We start from the raw sequence: 24,604 nt of genomic DNA on the forward strand, positions 1-24,604 counted from the left end.
CCAAGCACACTAACACACTACCTTAGAATCAACTACCCCAATGGTCGAGGCAAACCATCCTATCTTATAAAGGTCAAGTGTGTTATAGTCTTACAGATAAAAGTGCCCAACTTTTATCACTGATTGCAAACAATGCCAAGGTGCAAGAAACTGGTGAACCCAAATCTCCTGCGTGTAAATCTCATTTACACACCTAAGTTACCTATAATGCAACTTGAGAACTATAATGCATCTCATACAAATATATGTAAGGCCCGATGCAGAATATTATATTTATTAATAAAATATCGAATAAATAATAAATAATTGACTTGTTGGGCATATTTTCCCAACACTAATGTCATAGCAAGTGACAACATGCTGTTGCCGTGCCGGCCATTGAATCTAGTTTGGTATGGTTGATTGGTTCCCAAATCAATCTTTATTGCTTCTAACACCTTCGTTTATCAGATTTCTTCTTGTTAAGTTGCTGCAATTTTTGGGCTAAAGATCACTAAGCTTAGACACACAGGACAAAAGTAACTATTGTTCTTTGTGATGCTCACTAGAACTGTTGTCAATATAAGGCTCACCGGACTAAAGTTTTTCAATTCACCGGTGCACCAATCGGCTGGGTCACTGAAATGAATAGAAATTGGTAGTTGAGCTATAGCCGGCGTTCATGGAATTTGATGATGTTGAATCTTTTGTTTTTGACAATGGTGAAGCTTTCTAGTCTCACCCTTTTTCTTCTCTCTCAATCTTGCTCTATTGACGTACCTTCAGCCATTTTTATACTCAATCCATGAAACCCAGTTCTCTATTGAGCTCTCTCTCTCTCTCTCTCTCTCTCTCTCTCTCTCATATTTCTTCTCTTCAAACCAAGTATTTATGCTCTTCATCTTTCCTAGGTTTTGGTCTTTCATCTCTTTGAAGAAGACAACCAACACAAAGAAGACAACTAGCACGAATAGGGAGATGGATTGCGTTGACCCTTTATCAAACCATACAAAAGGAATTTTAGAAAAAGAGGGTGAAAAGATGAAAACGACCCACTTAATAGGGGTATTTTTGTAATTTCATAATAATAAATATCAATTTTTAATTTAATATTAAATTAAAAGGTTAATTTTGTTATTTCACAGCCTAATAAACGAGTCTGTCACATGTATGTGGTAACTTAATAGCATTTCTTTAGTTCACTGAAGTGTTTAATTTTATTGGGAGTTTTTTGCACGAAAATGATAGTAAAAAAAGGTTATGTGATTTTACCCCTTATTTTAATTTTTAATACTCACTCATCCCTTAAACTTCCCAATTTTGTTCCTCCTTTTTACTGTTCCGTTCAAGTTGGGTCTCCTATGTAAGAGGCCCTTTATACAAATAGGGCATTTTTGTTTGGGGGTCTAACGATTGTAAGAAGGGCAATTAGGTCTTTTAGTTTTCACAAGGGCTTTGTGGGTCATTTATTTTAAATTGGTTACCGCGGCGGGGGCTGCAGAGTGGGTAAAATTTTTATATTTCAATTGGATTATTTGCTAATTGGATCATAGTTCAAGGGAGTCGCACTTCATCCTATTATAATAAAATAATATCTTCCTTATGTCTAACACTAGTACCACATCCAAATTACGAAATAAAGCATCAGACCATAATTCAAATCAAACATGCAAATTCTGAATGTCCATGAAACCCAAAAAAAAACACTTTAATGCAAACATTTGCATTGTCATCTCCAAAATCATTTGTTCTAATAATACTAAGAGTATCAAGTTTCATCCATCTTTTTTACGCAAGACACTAGCAGTCCATCCAACTCTCATTTGAAGCGCAAAGTTGAACAGTAAATTACTATTTGAAAGACACTGAGCGTTCATCTCTCCCATTCTGAATCCATAACCTGTCGATTAACCTTTGGTGGACCCTGGTCCGTGCTTTTCGGCAGCTGATTTGTGTAACGATCCCATCCCATGATATGGGGCAATGCGAACTGCAGAAAAACGCAAACTATGTGAACCAAGTGTAACACACACCACACACACACTCTCACATGCCCATCCATCTGTGCACACATGGAATATTTTCATCAGCGCAGCTGAAAAGTTGAACTGTCTGCCCACTGCATTAACAGACAGCATCAATAGGTTTCAAATCCAACTTTGATGAGTGAAAAAAAGAAAAAGAAAAAGAAAACGCAAACATATATGATATTGAATCACTATCCATAATCATTCTCATCATCCGACCGAATAGTATGTCTTCCACAACGAAGACTACTCGCGTAATGGAAATGTAATACGTCACAGTATGATATCATGAGTTATTCCTAAGCCCTAGAAGCAGGAGCAACAATGACAACAAAAATAAATAATAAAAAATAAATAGAAGAAGAATATTTTTCAATACAGTTTTCCTCAGACGCACCACCCAAAATAATTAAATAGATACTTACTACAGTAAAAAGAACAAAAGTGGTTAACTATCTAGGAGAAAAAACCAGTATCAAAACTAACAAAAGCAATAGCATGAGCAATATCTTAAATGGCAACCCGACCTAATTTGTGAATCTCTACATCTGTTTCGTCTGAGAGTAATAAATTACTCGTGTGAAAACTAATGACATGCCAGTGACACTGAAAAGATAAGTGATGAGTAACATGGTGATGCTTTAATAAACAAAACCATGCCAAACCCAAGAATACATTATCTTGTGCAAAAACATTGACACCATCATTGTGGGTAAGAAATAGAGGCAAAATTAACATTCCGCCCAGCAACAGACAGCTAACACATATACCCAGCTATTCTATGTAGAATACAGAGTCAACAGCACCACAAAATCTTTTTTAAGAAATTGATATACAAACAGATTAACAAATGCCACTCATACACAAGAATAGGAAAAATAACCTGCTTTAACAAATTGTCCATTTAGATTGCGTGTACACTTTCACCTTTAAATTGTATGCAGTAATAATGATTTTAAATAAATGTGTAGATGAAATATTATTTACCATGACTGTTGCCTCCTCTTACTTTGGTTTATTTCTAAGAACAGAGTTACTAAAGTTGGTAAAAAAACATAAAATAAAAATAAGGATAAATTGTATCTACACCCTCTAAGATAAGTGATGGAGAGTGAGCTATTATTTTTATGCATGAGCCGTACGTGTTCTGCCTCTACTTTTGGAGAATAGGCAAAGATTGATGAAATTAGGGATTTGATATAATTAGGGTTAATTTTTAATATTTTGGTAATGTTTTTATTTTAGGGTTTTAGTACTTTATTATTGTAGGGTTTGGTTATGATTTTTCCTATATAAAGGCTTCTATATAACTACTAAGCAAAGCACGATTTTTTTTTTTTTTTAATAAGCGTTCTTGTCCCTCTCTGTCATGCTATTCTCAACCCTTATTCTCTCTAGCCTATCTTTGCAATTTGTTTCCTCACCTTCTTGCCTGTTCCTCATCTCCTCCTTCTAGCCTCATCTCATCTTCTCACTCCTTGCTTTCATTTGGGTTCTAAATTTGCATTAGGACACGCCTACCGGTACTTCATCAGTAAGGCCTAATTACACTTGGTTTCAGTGTTTGTGAAAACCTATACTAACACCCTTGTTAGAGCTGGTGTTATAAACTACGTCAACGGTTCATGTCAAATGTCATAGTTGACCTTTGCTCTAATAGTTTTAATAAAGAAGTTTTTGACATGAAAAGACCAGCTTACCCACATAATAATAACTCATACTCTACAGTTTCCTGATTGGTTTTAACTAAAGAGTTTTGAACTGGACTACTTTTCTAGGGTGCATATAAACAAAAATGAACTCTAGAAACCCTAAATAAACCATATAAAGTTTTTCCACTGTTCATTCATATTCTTTGAAAATCTTATACAATTTGTTTATTTTGATAAAATACATTTTTTTTTTTTTTGATAAATAAGCAAATTCATTTAAAAAATCGTTTTTTTTTTTTTTCCTAGTTGGTATACTCACACACACACGTCTCTTTTAAGACTTAAACCCCTGACCTCCCTTTGGGAGGTAAGAGACTAATACCGCTAGGCCACTAGCCCAAAAACAGCAATCGATGATTCATTTCATTCAAATGATCTATTATTCCGCTCCCTCCAAAAACACCACCAAAAACACAAAGGCGCCATCATCCAAATCCCACGAGCATGACCTCCCACATAGCACCCTCTCTAAGCCTCCATCAAACCTCTCGTAGATCGAGGCATAACCCACGAAACCCCAAACATTCCTAGCAAAAGACACCAACAATCCAAAGCCACTGGACAATGCAACAGAAGATGATCCACCGATTCCCCATTGCACTTGCACATACAACACCAATTAATTGTGATTTGTCTTCGTCGCCTCAAATTATCAAGCGTCAAAATCTTGCCCCACACCACTGTCTAAGTAAAGAACACCACTTTGAGCGGTACCTTAGACCTCCACACTGATTTCCATGGAAACATAATCCCTGTATTATCTGATAAGCATTGGAAATATGATCTCACTTCAAACATTCCCCGAGAAGAAGGCACCCAAACAAGCGAATCTCTCTCCCTGCCACAGATCTCATGCTGATACAACCGATCTAGTAACCCACAAATGTCATCCAACTCCCAATCCTGAAACGCTCGTACAAACCACACATCCCAAGTAACCCTCCCGCTATCAAGCCGATAGCGGTCAACAACCGAAACATGCCTATTAATAGCAATCCTAACCAATCTGAGAAATGCACAAGCAAGAGTACAATCACCACACCAAATATCCTCCCAAAACCGCACATCCCTACCCTCCTAAACTCTGAATCTGATGTGTTTGAAAACTCATTCCTACCTTTCCTAATGAATTTCCGAACTCCGACACCAGCAGGAATCCTCACCAAACACGAACACCATCCCCCCCGTTTCTTCCCCAAACCGGCACAAAATAACCCTCCTCCACAACCTATGATGTTCCAGTCCGAACCTCCACAACCACTTGCCAAAAAGAGCCCTGTTTAATGGCACCAGCCTCCTTATCCCTAAACCTCCGGCCTGAATCGGCCTACAAACCTGCTCCCACCGAACAAGATGATATTTAAATTCTCCTTGAAGTCCACCCTATAGAAAATTCCTCTGAAGCCTCTCAATCGAATTAGCAACCCAACTGGTATCTAAAAGAGGGATAAAAAATAAGTAGGAACACTTGATAACGTGCTTTTCAAATGAGTGACCTTCCCCCCTTTCAATAAATACTACTACTTCCACCCCGCAAGTCTCCTCTGAACCCTCTCAATCACCGGATCCCAAACACCCACATTCCTCGAAGAAACTCCCAAAGGTAACCCCAAATATGTAATCGGAAAGCTACTGATTCCACATCCAAGCACAAAAGCTAACTCACCAATATTTTACACCTCCCCTACTGGAATCAAGGCACTCTTCCCTACATTCACTTTCAATCCTAACACCGCTTGAAAGCAACTCAACACCGATCTCAGATACCTCATCTGGGAACCTCAGCCTCACAAAACACCACCATGTCATCCGCAAACAATAAGTGGGATATCTCCATATGATGAACATCACCCCCACCCACTTTGAACCCCTTAATAAAACCCAACTGCACCGCCCTCCCCATCAACCTACTAAGAGCCTCCATAAGAATAATGAACAAGAAAGGAGACAAAGGCTTCCCCTGGCGCAAGCCTAGCGAGCTACCAAAGAACCCAGTCGAAGACCCATTAACCATCACCGAAAATCTAGCTGAAGATATACAAGCCTCAATCCAACACCTCCAGTTATCCCCAAAACCCATTCTATCCATCAAATACAACAAGAACTTTCAATTCACATGATCATAAGCTTTCTCAACGTCGAGCTTACAAAGAACCCCTGGGACACCACTCCTCAACCTCGTGTCCACACATTCATTAGCAATAAGAGCAAAATCAAGAATATGACGCCCACCTATAAAAGCGTTCTGAGATTCCGAAAAGATATCATCCCGAACAACCCTCAACCTTAATGCTAGAACAATAGCTATTAATTTATAAATGCAACCCGGCAAACTAATAGGTCTAAAGTCCTTTACATCTGAAGCTCCCCCCTTCTTAGGAACAAGTGCAATAAACGATGCATTCAAAGAGTTCTCAAACCTCCCCTGAATATGGAAGGCATGAAACGTAGCCATCACCTCTCCCCTAACCACCACCCAACTCTCCAATAGAAAGCTCATAGTAAAACCATCCGGCCCCAGAGCTTTGTCCCCGTTACCACTCCTCAACGCCTATCAATCTCAGCAATCTCCGCAAAAGCCCTATTCTTCCTCCACTCCAAATTCCCAAACACCTCCATATTCCACCTTTTAATCTAATATTTTAACCCCTTAAGCTTTTTTGCAAGAATAAAGCTTGAATTACGATCCACCCTGATACCCTCCCACCAAGCCCTCAGATTCTCTGTCAGCCTGCGACGTCATCACTCTGCCACATCATCGCTACCACATCAGCACCATGTCAGCAATGTCAAAGTTTTTGTTCTGAAAACACCTATTCAGCCCAGTTTTTCGCGCTAATTCCGAATTTGCATTCCATTTTTGCATTTGGAATTTCCAAATGGTCCAAAATGAGGTAACTCACCCTATTCCAGTTCTTCTTAATGGTGACAATTACTCCTTTTGGAATCAATCTATGCGCAGCTTTCTGAAAGGTCGCAAGCTATGGTCCTACGTCACTGGAGATCGTACAGAACCTACTCAAGCCAAAAAAGAGACATCAGATGCTTATGCAACACGTGTTGAAGACTGAGACAATAACAATCACAAGATCATCACATGGTCACGCAACACATCCAATTCTTCCATTGGTATGGAATTTGGGAGTTGCGAGGCAACCAAGGAGATCTAGGACATGCTTGCCTCTCGCTACTCTGGTTCTGATGGGGCTCGCCAATTTCAATTAATGGTTCAACTTTCTACTCATAAACAAGAATCAGGTCAGCGCATTAATGAATTCTTCTCTCAGATGAAATGCTTATGGGATCAATTAGCTATGACACCATGTTAAATACAAAAGAGATAACTTTGTATTATACATTGATGTGTAATAAGATGTATACAAGAGGGGTTTATATAGGAGGGGTTATGTGTGATGAACAAGTAAACCCTATATGTATATGGTAACCTTGTATGGGTTTACTTGTATATGGTAACCTTTTTATAAAATAGATCAAACCTCATTTTTGTTATATACTTCACATATTATCGAGTGTTTTCTTGTGAGAGAAAAAGCGCATTGTTTTTGTTTTCAACATTCATCATCCATCTTAGTTTGGTGAGTTGTTTCATACTGGTTCTGATACATAAATTGTTGTCTGCTGATATATACAACGCTATTCAACATTGTACGGGGTAATCTTCTTGATTCTCATCCAAACTTACTAGTGGTAGAGAATTAAATCACTTAAGAAGCAGGTTCGCAGAACTAATGTTGTTAACATATTAGAAAGACGATCTGAAGATCGTCAATTGAAAGATTTGGTGTGTATGTGTGTCTAGAGATCAACTAAGACAAAGATAAATTAGAAGCGCGACCATATAGAGTTGTGACCTAGATTGTACATCTCTTGCTTCATAGTGGATTAATTTGCTAGACTAAGTCCCGTGATTTTGTAGCCTTTTTTTTTAGAGTTTTCCATGTTAAGTCTGGTGTTCTTTATTATTGCTTCATTACTGTTTATTTATTTATGTTTGCATGATTATTAAAATCTGAATACAGACGGTTAGAAAGCAATATAACCAGATTAATGATGTTGATTCATGGTTGATCAAGTGTTTTGCACTTTAAATGTGTTATAACATGTGTCTTGTTGATGAGAAGGTACAGCATTATCAATGAGCTGTCAAGGCTAATTACAGGGTAATGAAGCACATGGTTCAGCACTTAAAGGTTCAGCACTTAGCACATGGTTCAGCACTTAAAGGTTCAGCAAGAGGGCTGCCAAGGGTCATTAAAGGTTCAGCACTTATCTTGCATATCTATTCAGTCACAGGGGCAATTAGGTCTTTCTACATGTGTGTGTGACATTACTACATTGCAAAAATGGCCCTTGTAATCACACTGGAAGTTATCATTTTATTACATTCAACAAGGGGCATTTGTGGAAGGCTTGTGTACAAAGTGTGCTGTGAATGTGCTTAAAATATACCACTGCCACATGGCATAGTGGTCCTGCAGAGAGAAACCTATATAGTGAATTCATTGACTAATTCAAGAAGGTCATATCCATAGTAGGGCTGAAATGAGGACCCTATAAATATGCTCTTATAGAATTCAGCAATGTGTGCCTCTCATGAAAGAAAAAGGGCTGTAAAGTGAGCTGAAATGAAGAACACTCGAGAGACCAAAAGAAATATATTTTTCTGAGTGTTTAATCTACCAAGAGAAATGAATTTGATCTAAGAATAGCACTAGCATGTGTGTACAATTTGAAGATGAAGAGTGGTGCTGATTTTCTTGTGAAAAGAGAGGCTGAGGTGATTCAAATTCTGCTGTGGACACTGCTAAAGGTTGAACAAGGTCTGAGCACACATAACTTGGTGATATACAACTGTTGGAGGGGCTTAGGACTACATTTTGCAGCTGGTATACAATTTCATATCTCAAACCTCTTGTTTAGCTTATTTTGCTGGTTTATGCTTCTGGAACTGAGCTAAATGTGTTATAACCATGCTATATTATGAATGTCCATCATCTAAGCATACTTAGTTTGTTGATTTGAGGCTGCCCAAGTTGAGATTGAGACAGAAAAATGACCATTTCAAATTCTGATATTGCAAACCTCACCTACCTGAGTTTTTACTAGTTTACAAGCTTGGTTTGGATGTTGAAAATTGGATATATTGCTATGGTTAATGTTCTATTCATCTGAGCATATTCATACGGTTGAAATACACTTGAGAGAGCTAAAATCCAGAAGTTGGTAGTGTCGAAATACCAGATTTGCCCTCATAACATTGCTGCAGCAGAGACTGTTTTGTGAAGCCTTATTTGGACTGAAATTTGCTATTTACTTTGCTATAACCTGAGAAGCAGTGATGTGAGCGAGTGTAGTATATTGAAATACAACTGAGGGAACTATATTCAAGGAGGTTCAGCCACGAATATACTGTTTTACCCTCTTGAACCTGAAAGTATCAGTTGCAGCAAATACACCTGCTGTAAGCACTTATTTTACTGTTTTATAAGCTGTTGGGTTGTGTCCTTGTGTGCTTACCTTGTCCCATCTCCAGACCAAGTCTAATTCATCAACGTCAAGCTGTAGAAGCTCTTGGTTGCTGAGAGTTTGAATTATATTAAGGCTATGTTTGGTATATGCGAGAGTTGTGGTTTTATCATTAAAAAGGTTGTTGTGAGCTTATTCAATGCTATACCTTGCTTGCTAATTTGTCCCAATCATCTGAGCAAGTTTATTTCTCCTATTGAAGACTGGGGGAGTGAAGTTTGAGCTGATTGTCAAGCTAGTTTACAATTTTACCCTTTGAAGCTACAAAGCTAGGGTTTGTTGAGGTGAAGATTGTTTAAGTAATTGCATTGATCTACCTTGCTTGTTTATCTGTCTTCATCAATTGAGCAAGTGTAATTTAGTGATATACAGCTGTAGGAGCCATTCACAGGCCTGAACAGAAGCTACATTGTGAAGAGACCATTCTACCCTTGAGATTGTGGTTTAAACCTTTTGTGAAGTGACATTGTTATACCTTGCTCCAATCACTGTGAATCTTGTTGAGCAAAGGTTTATGTAGATATCAAGGCCGAGGGTGACAAGTGCAGGTCAGTTCTGAAGCTACATTGTGAAGTTACTTTATTACCCTTGACTTTAGAGTTTTTGCCTTGTGGGAGCTATTATTGTTCTACCTTGCTTATCTACTAGTGTAAACCATACAAGCAAGTGTATCTGAGTTATTCAAGGCTGTGGGAACCTAGTTTGATCATCAAGTGAAGCTGCATTGTGAGTTGACAGTTCTATCCTTCTTGTTGCAAACAAGTGAAGCTAGAGTTTCTTGTGGTGTGGTACTTAAGGCTGTGTGTATTCACTCTTATTTTGTGTTCCAGCTTAAGTATATTGTACTTGGTGTGTTGACACCTCTATTCATTGTTGATTAAGCTATTAAGAGCTGTATGTGTCCAAGCATAGGGGCTATGGACTGGGGGAGTGCCTGCGTGCACATTGTTTGATCTTGTGTGTGTGTAAAAGCTGTTAAAGTCAGTGTCCTAGTGAGTACAAGTTGGTTGAAAAGTGGGGCAGCTGAGTGAGTAACTAATTGCATGTAGCAAGTGAAGATGGTGAGTTAGTGAGTGTGAATTGGTTGTGAAAGCTAGTATCTATTCTTGTACAAGGGTGTGTGCAGTGAGTGAGATAGCTGAATGTGTAACAAGGTACATACTACTAAAGGAGACATTTATTGACTGAGGCCAAGAACCAAGGTTTTTCCCTATTGATAGGGTTTCCTTTTATATCTTGAGTCCATGTAATTTGACTGTTCGCATTGATTCTATCTTCTATGTTATGCATGTTTATACTCAAGTGAAAAAGAGAAGAATCTACCTAGGACCAATTCAACCCCCCCTTCTTGGTCCAACAAATGATAATTTAATAACTGAACTTTGAATTGGATAATGAATTCTGCAAAACATTCAACCCCTTCGCAGGGCAGGGCAGGGTTTACACCTCTGATTACATCGACTACAAACAACGAAAACCTCTGCCACTCAATCCCCGATCACATTGCCAATCAACACCAACTAAACCACTCCTCTCCTACCCCCAAATCGTTCATCCATTCATTACAATCCAAAATTTTACCGTTGCTTCGTACATATTGTCCTAGATCCTGCTCAATTTGTATGGATGACTTCAAGTTATATAGAAAAATGATGAAAAACTTAGTAGTCAAACCATTTAGTTTCATTTATTTTCCTTCATTTCTTCTACAACCAAACTGTGGGAAAGGAAATTATATCTAGACGTGGAGAAGGAAAATATGTATATAGAAGTATGGGAAGAAAAATAGATATAATATAGAGAGTAAATGATATCATAGATTTCAAAAGGATCGACAGCGTCATCACCATGATCATCTTTGGTCTGAGCAATCCACTCCTCAGCATGAACCAGCGGGTCATATTTATCAACCCGAGTCATCTCTCTCTCCACCTCTTCATGGGACACGTATGATGGTGCAAAATCTAATGGTATTGAAGCTAGTTTTTAACCTACATATTTTGGTGTGTAATCACGTGTGTGTGTGTGTGTGTGTGTGTGTGTGTGTGTGGAGAAGGAAAATATGAATATAGAAGTATGGGAAGAAAAATAGAAATAATATAGAGTAAATGATATCATAGATTTCAAAAGGATCGAAAGCGTCATCACCATGATCATCTTTGGTCTGAGCAATCCACTCCTTGGCATGAACCAGCGGGTCATATTTATCAACCCGAGTTATCTCTCTCTCCACCTCTTCATGGGACACGTATGATGGTGCAAAATCTAATGGTATTGAAGCTAGTTTTTTACCTAAATATTTTGGTGTGTAATCATATATATATATATATATATCCATATCTTCCATACTATATTTGATGTGGCTTTGGGCCATTTTAGTTGGTTATTTTCTTTGAAATTTGCATCTTCTTCATTCTTTAATCTTAGCATATTTTACTATATTTGTGGCAGTAGAGGTGGAGAGATGGTTGGAGGTGGCACCCTGGTGGTTGAGGACAGAGAGAGTGGAGGCATGGCTGCAGTGGTAGTGAAGATGAAATTTGGAGGGGGCAGGGAGTGTGTTTCAAAGAGAAGAATGTTTTTGGTAAGAGTGGTGAATGGAAGATTGCTAGAGATGGAAAAATAAAAGGAAAAAGAAAATTGTCCACTAATAAAAGTGTTAATAGGATATATTGGTCATTTATGTCATGTTTCAGGGTTAAAGAGGTTTTTTAGTTAGAAAAGGAGTAAAATATGTCATTTTTTAAGGTGGAAGTTATCCCGCACAAAACCTTAGGAATGTTAGTTCAAACGGAGTGGAATAAGGCCAACCTCAAAGGGTCGGTGTAATTTACCCTAAAAAAAATAAAGGAAAAAATGGTTGTGGAGATTCGGTAGTGAACGTCATCGGCTGGGGAGAAGGGTTGTTTCATGTCGTTTTGGGGAGAAGGGAGGTGGGTGGTCCTCTTGTGCGGTGTAGTTGAACCCCGGGCGCGCCCCGGGGGGGGGGGGGGGGGGGGGGGGGGGGCGCGTTTGGATCGTCCGCTTTCCAGTTTGTTTCGATTGTCGTTGAATGTGCGATTTCGGCGACAGTTCCAAGATTGGGAATTGGAAGGATGTGTGTGCACTTCCAGATCTATTGTATAAACAGGAGATGGATGGTAGTGGCCCTAACTCATTCTTTTGGGTGCCTTCTTCTCGGGGGAGGTTTGAGGTTTGTTCCATTGTCTTTTCGACTTATCTAGTTTGAGGTTTGGCATTCGAAGGCTCCGCTCAGAGTGGCCTTTTTTTGTTTGGACTGCAATTTGGGGCAAGATTTGACGATGGAAAATCTGAGAAGGAGAAGACAGGTTATAGTCAACTTGTGTTGCTTGTGTAAGAGGGATGGGGATTCTGTGAATCACCTCCTGCATTGCCATGTCGCTCAAGACTATTGGAGCCTTATTTTTGGTTTATTCGGCAACCATTGTGTTATGCCTCGGTCTTCGTGGGGTTTGATCGACGCTCGGAGAGGCTGCTTAGTGGGGAGCCCATGCTCATGATTTTTGGAGGGCGGCCCCCTTTTGTGATTGGTGGTACATTTGGAAAGAACAGTATAGAAGATCTTTTTAAGGGGAGGAATCTTCTTTTGGGGCTTTGAAATTTCTTATTATTAGTTCTCTTTTTAGTTGGGTGACAAGGAGAGATTGTAAATCTATAGAGGGGATTATTGATTTTTTGGTCTCCTTGGGTCCTTAGGACCTCATTTTTGGCTTTGACCCTTGTATAGCTTCCGGGATGCGTTCCCCTTTTGAACACTTTCTAATATATTCTTATTTATCAAACAAAAAAAAGGAGAGAAGGAAAGTGATACAGGGAGGGTTATCAAACTTTTCAATGAGTAATTATTAAATTGTTATATAGATAATCTCATAGCTTTTATGAAATAAAATAAAACCTTTGTTTTCCATTTTTTCCCTGATTCAGCAAGAAACCTCATAGCTCTTGTTCAAGCAAGTTGTTTCCAAAGTAAATTTAGTTAGCTGCTAAAATAGAATGTCCTTATAACACAATTTTTTTTTTTTCCCCCTAATTGGTACTCACACACACTTGTCTCTTTTGAGACTTGAACTCTAACCTCACTTTTGGGGGTACGAGGTTGATACCGCTAGGCCACTGACCCGTTGGTAATTTTTTTTTTTTTTTTTTGACAAGTAAAAATGTATTAGAAAGCTTTTGACGCATCCGAAGAACTACACAACAGCCAAAGGCAAGAGAGGCCTAAGAATTTAAAAGAGCCCAAAAAATCAACTATCTCCTCTATAGATTTACAACTTCTCCCCATAACCCAACAAAAAAGCGAAATAACAATAAGAAATTTAAGTGTGGATTCCTCTCCATTGAAAAGCGGGTCTTAGTCCAGTCAAACATTCTTGTCAAGTGTTCGGGTACAAGTTTGAGATAGAATACTGGATGTTGTATATCTTTTCGGAAAGCAAATATGTTTGACTGGACTAAGTCCCACTTTTCCCCATGAATTTTTGCCACAAACTTTTTTTCGTGTTACTGTTCACCAAAGAATTTAATTAAAATTAGCAAAATTTTAAAGAGTGAACAAGAGCCATTCACCACCACCAAGTCTGGGAACATTCATCTAAATACCTACCAAGTTTTACATCTGCACCACTCCCAAACTGTCATTTAGCAGAGAAGTGACAAACTAAACAATTCTCTTCTATTTCATTGAAAAGTATGACATGATGCTTTGCGCCAAAAAGGTCAGAAATTCACATTCATGTTTTTAATATAAGAAATACACAAATAGATTTTCAGCGAAATGTAAAATAAGGTGAAAAAAACAAATCCAGATAGTGACATACACTGAAAGCCGCGCGCATTACTGCAAACTCAGCATTAGTTACAGGAACTGTAAAGCGATCATTAGTTTTGAGGATATTATTGACGACACCTGCAAAATTGCATATTTGAAGCAAATTGCTTAGCTGTTTCCACAAGAATGAAACAAGCAATTCAAATTTTTTTTTTTTTTATAAGTAAGAATTCATTAAAAGAGTTCAAAAGGGGAACCCATCCCTCAAAAACAACACAAGGCCAAATAGGGCCTCTACACCCTCAACAAATCCAAAAACTCTGCAAGCTCATCCAATGATTTACAATTTCTACCTCAAACCCAACAAAAAAGAGTGCTAAGAATGGAGAACTTCAACGACCTAATAGGAATTTCCTTTCCTTCAAAGGATCTCCTATTTCTTTCAAGCCATAGACACCACCAAAGCAATAACATGAAAACTTATGTATAACAATATATATATATGAAATTAAAAATCAATCTATGCATACATCAACTACAATTTGGATGTCCAGAAATTCAAAAATGAAAGCTTATCGTATAAAATGGACATGGACATGTATAAAATAATAAGAGCCATTACCAAATAAGCAACTAGCAAGCCATGGACGTGTATAAAATGGTTGCACATCAAATTATGATTATCTATATCCATTAAAATTTTCAAATATTAGCTTTTGATTCGATAAAGGTCTTGGACAGTCCAACAGTATCTCTCATCACTACCAGCCCCACAGTTAGGAGTCAATTCTATCTACCAATAAATTGACTCCAAGCAAGAACGTAAATCAACTATGAACTCACATTTATGGAAGAGATGTGCAACTTGAGCAGCATTGATGTAAAGACATCTAGAAAATTAAATATGTCAGTAATCTAGTCCAGCCCAAGAAATTATTATTTAGCACAAAGCGGGTTTGTGGAATCTAATCTTCATTGAGACAATAGTGGGTTTGTGGAATCTAATCTAGTTCAGGCCGGTAACTTCAAGTAATTCAATATTTCCATTAATTACTATTCTTTTTGCTCATCTGAGTCTTCATGTTTCAGTGGCTTAGTAACAGCACCATTGCATTGAAGGATGAAGTATATTAAGATCATTTTATTTTATTTTTTTTGATAAGTAGATTGTATTTAAAGCGTCCAAAAGGGGAACGCAAACCTCAAAAGATACACAAGGCCAAATAGGGCCTCTACAACTCCAAGAGCCCAAAATATCAACAATTTCCTCCATAGATTTACAGTTTCTTCCTAGAACCCAACAAAAAAGGGTGCTAATAATAATAGAGAACTTAGATTTAAAAAAATTAAAGGTAATTCAAAAAGTTAGTTGAGAACTAATATCCATAAAAACCTATTCATCCCTTATAAGTCAAAGTAACCACCTACGAAGCACGGACACAGGTACGTTACAACATGGACACGACAATACGCCAAATCTCGCAAGGCAAGGATACGGTAATAAAATAATAATATACTCCCTCCATCCCAAAATAAATGTCCTGTTTTGGGAATCTAACTTTTTAAGAAGATGAGTTTTAGTTATTTTTATTGTATTGGTAGTGAATGAATTACCAAATCTATCCATAGTGGGTTCAAATGGATGTGATGGTTTACTTTTTATAAGTTCAATGCAAGAGGGTTAAATTAGTAATGTTGCAAAAAATAGTACTTTGACTTTTCAAATGGGCCATTTATTTTGGGAGAGACAAAAACGGAGAGGTGGAAATTTATTTTGGGACAGAGGGAGAAATTTTATTACATAATAAAAAATAAAATAAAAATTCCTCAATTTCTCCTCTATCCATAACCCACCCATTTAAATTAGGCCCACTATTCATCCCAGATTTCTTTTAAAAAACATAAGGGTACATGGACCTAAATTTCATTAAATTTAATAAATAAATAAAATGAAGAAGAAGAAGATAATATCTTTGTAATCCAAAAAGCGCAAGTCTTACCTTTGTGACCAAACAAGTGGTAAAAGAATATAAGATTGCAATCTAATCCCTCTCTCTCTCTTCGTCACCCTCTTTCAGTCACAAACGTCTCTCTTCCGGCAGTTGTACTCTCACAGATCTTTCACATTTTTTCATCTTTTATCTCACAGATCTCTCTCGCCTATTGTCTCCCTCATTGGTTTAACCATACACATCTCTACATCAACCGATTTTGAGGACATTACGCTCAAGTGTTGTCTATGGAAATTTCAAGTATCATATACCGAAAATCACGATCTTGGCAAAGGAGAATACAATCTAATTACATGAATTTTTTTTTTTTTGATAAGTAATATTTGCATAAAAAGGCATTCAAAGGGGAGCAGATCCCTCAAAAACTACAAGGACAAATAGGGCCTCAAAATGAATTTGAATGATCATACATCACTTGAACTCACAAGTTGAATGATTGAATAATAGGTGAACCACTCTGAATCATTGCATCTAGTTACTGCAATCTACAAAATTGGTCCAAGAAAAAGATGACAAGCTTTAGACCAAGGCATCATTATTAGTAATATGGTGTATCTGTATGGCGAGGAAAAAGGAAATTTATGATGGAAAACATTCTATTTGGAACCAAGGTGGAACATTTTGCGATTTCATAATCACCAAAAGGGGAAAACTTGAAAATATATATATATATATGGTAATTGATACCATGAAACAAAACCTTTATTTTTAATGCATATGCTAGTGTGCATTTTTATTAAGCAACATTGATATGAGCTTATTGCCAACTAGCTAAAGAATTTCTAAACAAAAACTTACTTAAAGGTCAAGGTAATCGAATGAGCTTGGCTGAAAATTTTCATAATACAAATTTTTACAGACCTCCCAAGTACTGGAATCAAACTAGACCATGACTAACAGGAATTTTTTTTTTTTTTTTTTTGACAAGTCATGACTAATAGGATTTTAGCTGGAAATTAGCAGGCGCAGAGGTTCAGGAGTTGAACTTAGAGTCAAATCTAGATGGTTGTAGACTTGTAGGCAAAGCAATAGAACGGAGGTGGTGCCAGCGGTGAGGCTGGAGCTAATGGAATGGAAGTGGAAGGTAGCAAGCAGATCAAGGTGATGCAATACTGTTGGTACTAATGAAAGGGACAACAAAAACATCAAAACAGAGGCCAGAAAGTAGAAAGAAAATTACCTAGCTATGATCCTGCCATGGCCCTGGGAAGGGAGGACTCGAGACAGACCAAACCTTCTAGTATCTTCTTAAGTGGTTGCTCTGAGGCTCGATCTCCACGCCAGTGGTGGATCTGATTTACCACTGAACCAGACGAAGACCCTCTATACAGCAGTTTAGGCTTCCTCATTATAGGAAATATATGGAGCTGTTTAGGAATTATAAGGAGTATGTTAAGCTAGGTCTTATGTATTTCAATTTACCTAATTTTAGGAACTAGCCAGTGTTATGAAAGGCTCAAGGTGCACCAAGGTGCTGGAGGTCCTTTGGAGCCTAGGAGCACAGCGAGGCGCGCACCTGAGTGAAGTGAGGCGCACAATTGAAATTTTGAACTACCATAAAAGCATTCATATCTCATAAGTCGTATCAATATTCTAAAAATTAATATCAAATATAAAAGTAAATCCATCAACTATATAAGCATTCAAGAACCATAGAACATAGCACAAATTTGTTTTCTTGAAAGGTAAAACAGAATTTGTTTTTTTGAATGGAAAAACAAAGCACAAAAAGAAATAAATCTATTAACAAAACCATTAAAAAAAAAAAAAAAACAAACTGTTAAGAAGAAGAGGAATAAAAACAGAGCCCAAAAAAAAAGACGCAGAGACAAAAGGAGATGAAGAGAGAGAAAGTGTGAAGAAAAAGGAGAAAAAACAGAGCCCAAAAAAAAGAAAAAAGACAAAGAGAGAAGAGAACTAGACGATGAGAGAGACGTAAGCAAAGATGAGAGGAGAGAGAAGTAGAGGAGAATAGAGAGAAGAAGAAGAAAGTATTGGCAAGGCTTCATCGTTTGTCTCTGCAACTAAGGCTTTGTCGTTGGTCTCACAATCTCACTCTTTTTATGTTCGGTTGACACTTTGACTCTTGGGCTTTCTTATTTGTTTATTTTTTTGAACAAAAGTTCCTTCTCTCATACGCTTGGGCTTTCTTATTGGTTTATTAAGTTGCCAAAAGTACCCTTTTTGGCTAAAGAAATAGAATAATCAATTTAAAAAATAAAAAATAAAAAAAAAACAGTGAGGCGCGCCTGGCAAATAGGACGAGGCATGCGCCTGGTAAACATCAGTGAGTGTAGGATGACAACAGGAGCTAGACCTGCGCCTTGAGCCCTAGGCGCGCCTTTAACAACACTGGAACTAGCATCAAATTAGGTAGCCCTTATGCACCTTTTTCGCTTGTTTTCAGACACAATTGAAGTCACTTATATCAAGGAAGTCCTTAATGACCAAAGTTTCATGATTCTATTGCAATGCTAATTGAGGCCTAACTACAAAACAACATAATTGTGAGCCATGCTGCAATTATGGCATGCATCTTCTAGAGGTGAGGGAAAAAATATACTATTGAAAGAAAATGATGTTCACTTAAAGCTATGAGTTGGATCTGTGGCGAAAGCCGCCAAACAAGAGTTAAACAGCATCATATGCACTATGTTTCTACCAGTTCTAATAAATAAATAAATAATCCTACAGTGACTAAGTGCTTTGCCGACACATTCCTAACATTAGCATGGTAGATTGGTGCAACCACTGAAATCAAAATAATCAGTCTAAAAAACTGGAATTATTGCATTTATAGATTCATGTGAGCAAGAAAATTTCATTACCCCAAGAACTATTCAAAACTCAAGAGCATTAATTGTGATAAAAATGTTAAAACAATATATACAAATACAGAGAGATGGAAGTAACAATTAAAGATTTGCATTTTTAAATATAAACAATCCTGTATAACCACATTCACATATAAAAATACTCACCCAATGAAACAAAATAGCCAGTAGAATCTGGATATGGCTTAATGGATAAGCTCTTCCTCACTTGACCTGCATTACTGTACCAATAAATTCATTGGTTCAATCCACTGACCAATATTTAGAAAACAAGATTAAGCATGACTACAAAAATAGGATCACACTTTTAACTAGCATCAAAACAATATTCTTGGCCGACGCATATTCCATTTTGAATTGAATTATGTTTCCACAAGAAAAGTATATAAGAAAAACCTTGAGAGCATCGAAGGATCATGAAAGAATTCACAAGAATCATTGGAACCCAAACTTATCAAAGATCCAACCTCCGTTGCTGATAGAGCAAACATCTGCCAAGTGCTTTAAATAGGTCAGTGAAGCCACAAAACAAATAAGACAGCAGGGGGAAGAGAGACAGAGAGAGAGAGCTCTTTAGGCCTTAGGGTGAAAAACATATATCAGATTACACATATGAAATAAGGATCTAATTTAGTATCAGTTGTGCACACATCTCCATGGCAACAAATGATATGACACCTTTAGATCCATTTATGCATAAATCATAGATTACAGTCCTCAAGTTAGCTCAAATGTAGCTGACTTGGCCCAACTAATATCCAACCTTGGTTTTGTAGAAGCAAGTCAGATATTAGAGAAATAAAACCGTATACACCATCCTCATGGGGTTAAGTGAAGGAAAGGCCCCAATTGTAGAAACAAACCCATATAGACCATCCTCATGGGGTTAAGTGAAGGAAAGGCCCCATTGTAGAAACAAACCCCCAACCAGTTCAGGTTATACTACACTTGGAAGAAGTAGAAAGAAAGAAATATAATGATAATCTGATTCTTTGTCATGGTACTAAAAAGGAGAAAATTTGAATTTCCTTCTTCCTAAGACAATTACATCAGCATTTCTTGTTATAAATCTTCAAAGAAACTTTAACATATGAAAAATGAATTTTGTTTGTGCACATTAAAAAGTAACATAAACAGCGGCATTGCCCATCACAACACTATTTGCTAACTTATTATTAAGATTGTAATGAAGAAACATGTCAGCATCGTTACCTGTCTCTTTTCAGAATCATACTTGCGCTCCCCAATAGCAGGAAGAAATGTCAACATGATAACACCACGGCGGTCAACTCTAAGACCACCAGACTGCAAAAGAACAAATGAAGAGAAGCATCATTCAAGCCCGTCAAAGAAAAACATTGTTAATATGTGTGTATAAATGTATACATATGTATATATAAATAAGAAAATATATTTAAACAAGGGATTGCCATGTTCTTGTTCGGAGCTTTAGTAAATTGATTTTACATATTAAAGGTTAATATTAATATAAAAAACCAGCACAGTTATACTTCTGTTTTAGTGAATGTTGGGAGAACAGGAGAAGCAGAAAGTGCAGCTTTGCCCTTGTAAACAGAATAAGGTGCAAATATTCGGCCCCCGTGTTTCCCTGAATACTCAAAAACAAAAATCCATACAATTATCAGACTAATAAATACAATAAAAGCAAAATGTAGAGAGTAGTGAAGAAGGGACAATTTTTTTATTATTACTATTTTTTTCTTTTTTGACATGTGAGTAATGAAAAATGGACAAATGAAATGATTAAGTACCATCAGCAACAAAATTTGGTCTAGCAGTCGAAAAGCCTGCCCAGGACGTACAATAGTGCAATGAGAAAGTATCTCTAGCATCTTTTAAAGAAAATCTTCCCTGAGACAGCTCATTCCTGTTAGAGAAAGAACAGGACACAAACTTCAGTGAACTAAGCATGTTTATGTCACCTCTAATTTTTTATTTTTTTTACCATGGCAAGTAACTCACACGTCCAGATCTGTCATTATTCATTAGAAATATGCTGCTATAGGGGGACAATCTGCAAATGGATATAGTTGACCTAGGAAAACACTGAAAAGCCTTTTTGAGTAGTGGCTTAATCATAATATGAAGTGAATAATTTAGCAAATCGTTGGGCCCATTCACTCTAGCATACCGGCTAACCAACACTGAGCAACCAATCAGAGGGCTAGAATAAACAGTAACTCTACTTCTAGAAACCCTAATTTCTTCAATCCTTAACTAGTACCAATACAACTATTTAAATCCCTAAAACATGAAGAACCAAAATGCAAAATGTAAAATCCGAGGCTTTGTTTCTAAATATTAGCCAAACAAACTTGAAATAATAGACTAGGAGAAAAATAATAATCTCAAAGAGCAACAAAGAAAACCACTCCCTCCGATGAATAACATAGAAAAGATATTAGAGAAATTAGAGAAAACAGAAACCATTGATGGGACGGTTAGGGTTAGGGTTAGGGTTAGGGTTAGGGTTAGGGTTATTTAAACTCAAATACATGCTTGAGCAGAGGTAACTAGGGTTTTAGCCAGGTTGGGTTTATGGCGTTACCTGAAGTGTAAGAGCTTTGCCAGTTTCGTCATCGCTATGTAGTTGATCGTTTGAGACGCGCAAGAGAGAAGGAGAGAGTGACTCTGAGAGTGTGTGGGTGGTATTTGTAAGTAGCCGCAGGCTTAAATATTCAGGCGGTATGAAAAATTCGGCGTTGTGTGTGGGCGCGCGCGCGCGCACACGTGTGTGAACACACAAAACCCTGATAAATGTACTAAATTATAGAACTCTACTAAATTACACAAAACCCACAAAATTTTTGTAAAACTCTATTTATGGTACTAAATTATAGTTACTAATGATGATTTTTATATAAAAATTAAAGCTTGATAAATGTTTTGTAACTTATAGAATTTATATTTTTATATATTTTTTAATGGAGTAAGTGCAAAAAACACCCCTGAAGAATACCTTTCATAGCATTTTTACCCCCTATTTAAAAAGGTGTGCAAAAAACACCCCTATAGTTTTTTATTTGTGCAAAAAAAACTCCTCAATTAATATAATACCCATTTTACCCTTTACTCTTCCAAAAATGCCCCTACCAAACCATACTGTCCACCCTAAAACCCAACTACCGGACAATGCGAGATTGAAGCCTTCTTCATTGCCGTGGAGTGTCGCACCACCGTCGGCGACCATAACGAGTCTTAATGGAACACTACCTACATGTTTGCTAAATCCACCAAACCATCTTCATCATCTTCTTCAACGTGAAGAACAAAAAAATAATAATAATTAATAAATAAATAAAGCAAACCCATTTACCATCACCTTCACCCCTCGATCACCACCAAAATCCAAATTCCAGTAGCAGAATACATCATCGCTGCTACACCACCCACCAAATCCGCCGGCCATATATATCACACTTCTCTACACTGCTGCGCCAGCCCGTCTCCACTGACCGAGTTCATCCTTGCCGAACTCACCACTGAGAAGGTTCTCCTTGCCCACTAGTGCTGCGCCATAAGGTCGTAGCCGATTCATCGCGGCCGTTCACCAAGGAAATAGCCATTGAAGCACTATTTGATTGAGATAGGGAAGACAAGGAGAGGATCAACTTTCTGACTTGCTGCCTAAAATGCAATTTGGATAGCTTTCACCATGTCAAAATTGAGAATTTCTTATAGAAAGCGGAGGTGCTGGACAAGAAGAATGTTTGTCTGGTAATCATTATTGCTTATGGATAGATACATATAGATATAATGACACTAATTCCTTATAGATTAGTGAAAATATTCTTCTTCTTTTTTTCTTTTCTTTTTTTCAAATTAAAAGTATCAAAAGAGGTACATTGTTTTGTGAGCAAAGGTTGGGATTGGGATTGTATGGGTGGTGGACGCGAATTGGGTTTCAGTACTTGGAACTTCACTGGAAAGAATGGAACTAGGTGGTAGCGGCGGCAACCAATGATGAAGAAGAAGGGCCAAACCCTTTTTAGTCATTTCACAAAATATATAATTTTTTATATATGTTATAAAATGTGTTACTAAGGTTATTTTAGTCTAATTTTTATAAATAGGACCTATTTGCACAAATGTCACAGTTTAGGAGTATTTTTTGCACGAGAGGGGTGCAATATGCACTGTAAGCATACTATAAGGGTGTTTTTTGCACTTCACCCATTTTTAATTGTGTATAGTTTTATAAAAAAAATAAATAGGCAAAACAGTTTCAGCCTATAATGCCTTAGAGAGTAATAATTATCATCTCAAAAGAAACAAAATAAGATTTTCCATTGATGAATGAATGAAAACTATAAATATTTAAAAAATATATAAAAATAAAAATTCTATAATTTACAAAACATTCATAAATAAATACTATATAAAAATTCTATATCTTATAAAATCTGAAAAGGTACCAACAATTTTTAGATTGTAATAATTGTCACCTAATAAGAAACAAAATATATTATGAAATCCAAAACTATAACTGTTTAAAAATAAAAGTAATCCTAAATTATTTATTTCTCAATCTTTATCTTTTTTGCATATCTCAATTCTTCATTCAATGAATCATTGTCAAGTGTCAATTCTTTTAATTCTTCCACCGCAAAATAAGTTTTCACAATTTGTTGTTGAGTATTGTCTATTTTCACCAGAAAAAGAAAAGATTTTCCTTTACAGCTTGTCACTTTGTTGCTGAATTTATCCATATCCTACAAAAAGAACAAATGTAATTTAGAGCTATTGAGAAATTCAAGTAAGTATTTTTTTTAATTTAATTAAAATTTTATGAATAAGGGTGGAAAATTACCTCAATTTGTAATTGTAGTAAATCATTTAGTGAATAGTTTGTTAATGTTTGGCAATCATTGAACACTGTTAGGGTTGCAAGTATTGTAATATGTTTCACAGTTCGCACTTTAATTATCATCATGAATTTGCACGAGTAAAGACAAAGAATTATGTATTTGTAGTATTATTAAACCATTGAAATAAATACAATAATAAGATTCTAAGATAGAATAATACTTTTGAAAGCATTTTGGATCTATTGTGTTGCATCGACGACAATATACTTTGTCTTTTTTAACTTTAATTTTCTTGTTGCATTTCTCACACACGTCGTACCACGGTTCGCGATCATTAACGACCTTTTCAATTGTTGTTTTGAAAGAGTAATTTGTAAAATATAACTTCTCAATATATAAATTGAATATAAAAATGTGATACACAATTAAGGAAGATTAAGAAATATACTGAAATTTAATACCTCATTATATCAATTAATAAATATTTTTTTATATTAATAAATAAATACTGAAATATAGAAATATTGAAATACTAAAACTCTATAAAACTATTTAGTACTACACTTGATCTTAGCCAAAAGGCCGAGAAAGGTGTTAATAATATTTCTTTAGGTTTATAGTTTTCTAAGAGACTTCCATGTAATCCTTTATAACTCAAAACCGATGTGGGACAATAAAATTCAACTTAATTTTAGCCAAAAGGATGAGAAATGTGTGACACTAGATCTTAGCCAAAACGAGAAAGGTGTGATTAATATTTCTTTAGGTTTAGTTTTATAAGAAGCTTCCATGTAATCCTCTATAACTAAAAATTGATGTAGGACAATAAAATTCAACATGATTTTAGCCAAAAGGTCAAGAAAGGTGTGATTAAT

At 36.6% G+C, this 24,604-nt stretch overlaps 1 protein-coding gene and 1 pseudogene across 2 annotated transcripts; both read right to left on the bottom strand.

Annotated features, from left to right (window-relative positions):
* Nucleotides 1–1,608: 1,608 nt before the first annotated feature.
* Nucleotides 1,609–21,621, bottom strand: LOC132279733 (single-stranded DNA-binding protein WHY2, mitochondrial). Of its 2 annotated transcripts, none has more exons than XM_059781768.1 (8): nucleotides 21,470–21,621; nucleotides 20,673–20,788; nucleotides 20,412–20,509; nucleotides 20,113–20,205; nucleotides 19,297–19,391; nucleotides 19,048–19,121; nucleotides 14,104–14,192; nucleotides 1,609–1,969 (listed from the first exon to the last, which is right to left on the bottom strand). In XM_059781768.1, the coding sequence occupies exons 1-8, from the start codon at nucleotides 21,499–21,501 to the stop codon at nucleotides 1,853–1,855; spliced, it is 714 nt and encodes a 237-aa protein (XP_059637751.1). In that variant the 5' UTR covers nucleotides 21,502–21,621; the 3' UTR covers nucleotides 1,609–1,852. The 2 variants fall into 2 exon arrangements, with proteins under 2 accessions (XP_059637751.1, XP_059637752.1); XM_059781769.1 differs by having other exon boundaries at nucleotides 1,957–2,098.
* Nucleotides 21,622–24,248: 2,627 nt separating this feature from the next.
* LOC132280258 (U2 spliceosomal RNA) lies at nucleotides 24,249–24,324 on the bottom strand (annotated as a pseudogene).
* Between the last annotated feature and the right edge of the window lie 280 nt (nucleotides 24,325–24,604).

The sequence above is a fragment of the Cornus florida genome, unplaced genomic scaffold (genome assembly GCF_030987335.1).
Source record: "Cornus florida cultivar Cherokee Brave unplaced genomic scaffold, ASM3098733v1 CherokeeBrave_3.0.0_Hap2_Chr10, whole genome shotgun sequence".
Taxonomy (NCBI): Eukaryota; Viridiplantae; Streptophyta; class Magnoliopsida; order Cornales; family Cornaceae; genus Cornus; species Cornus florida.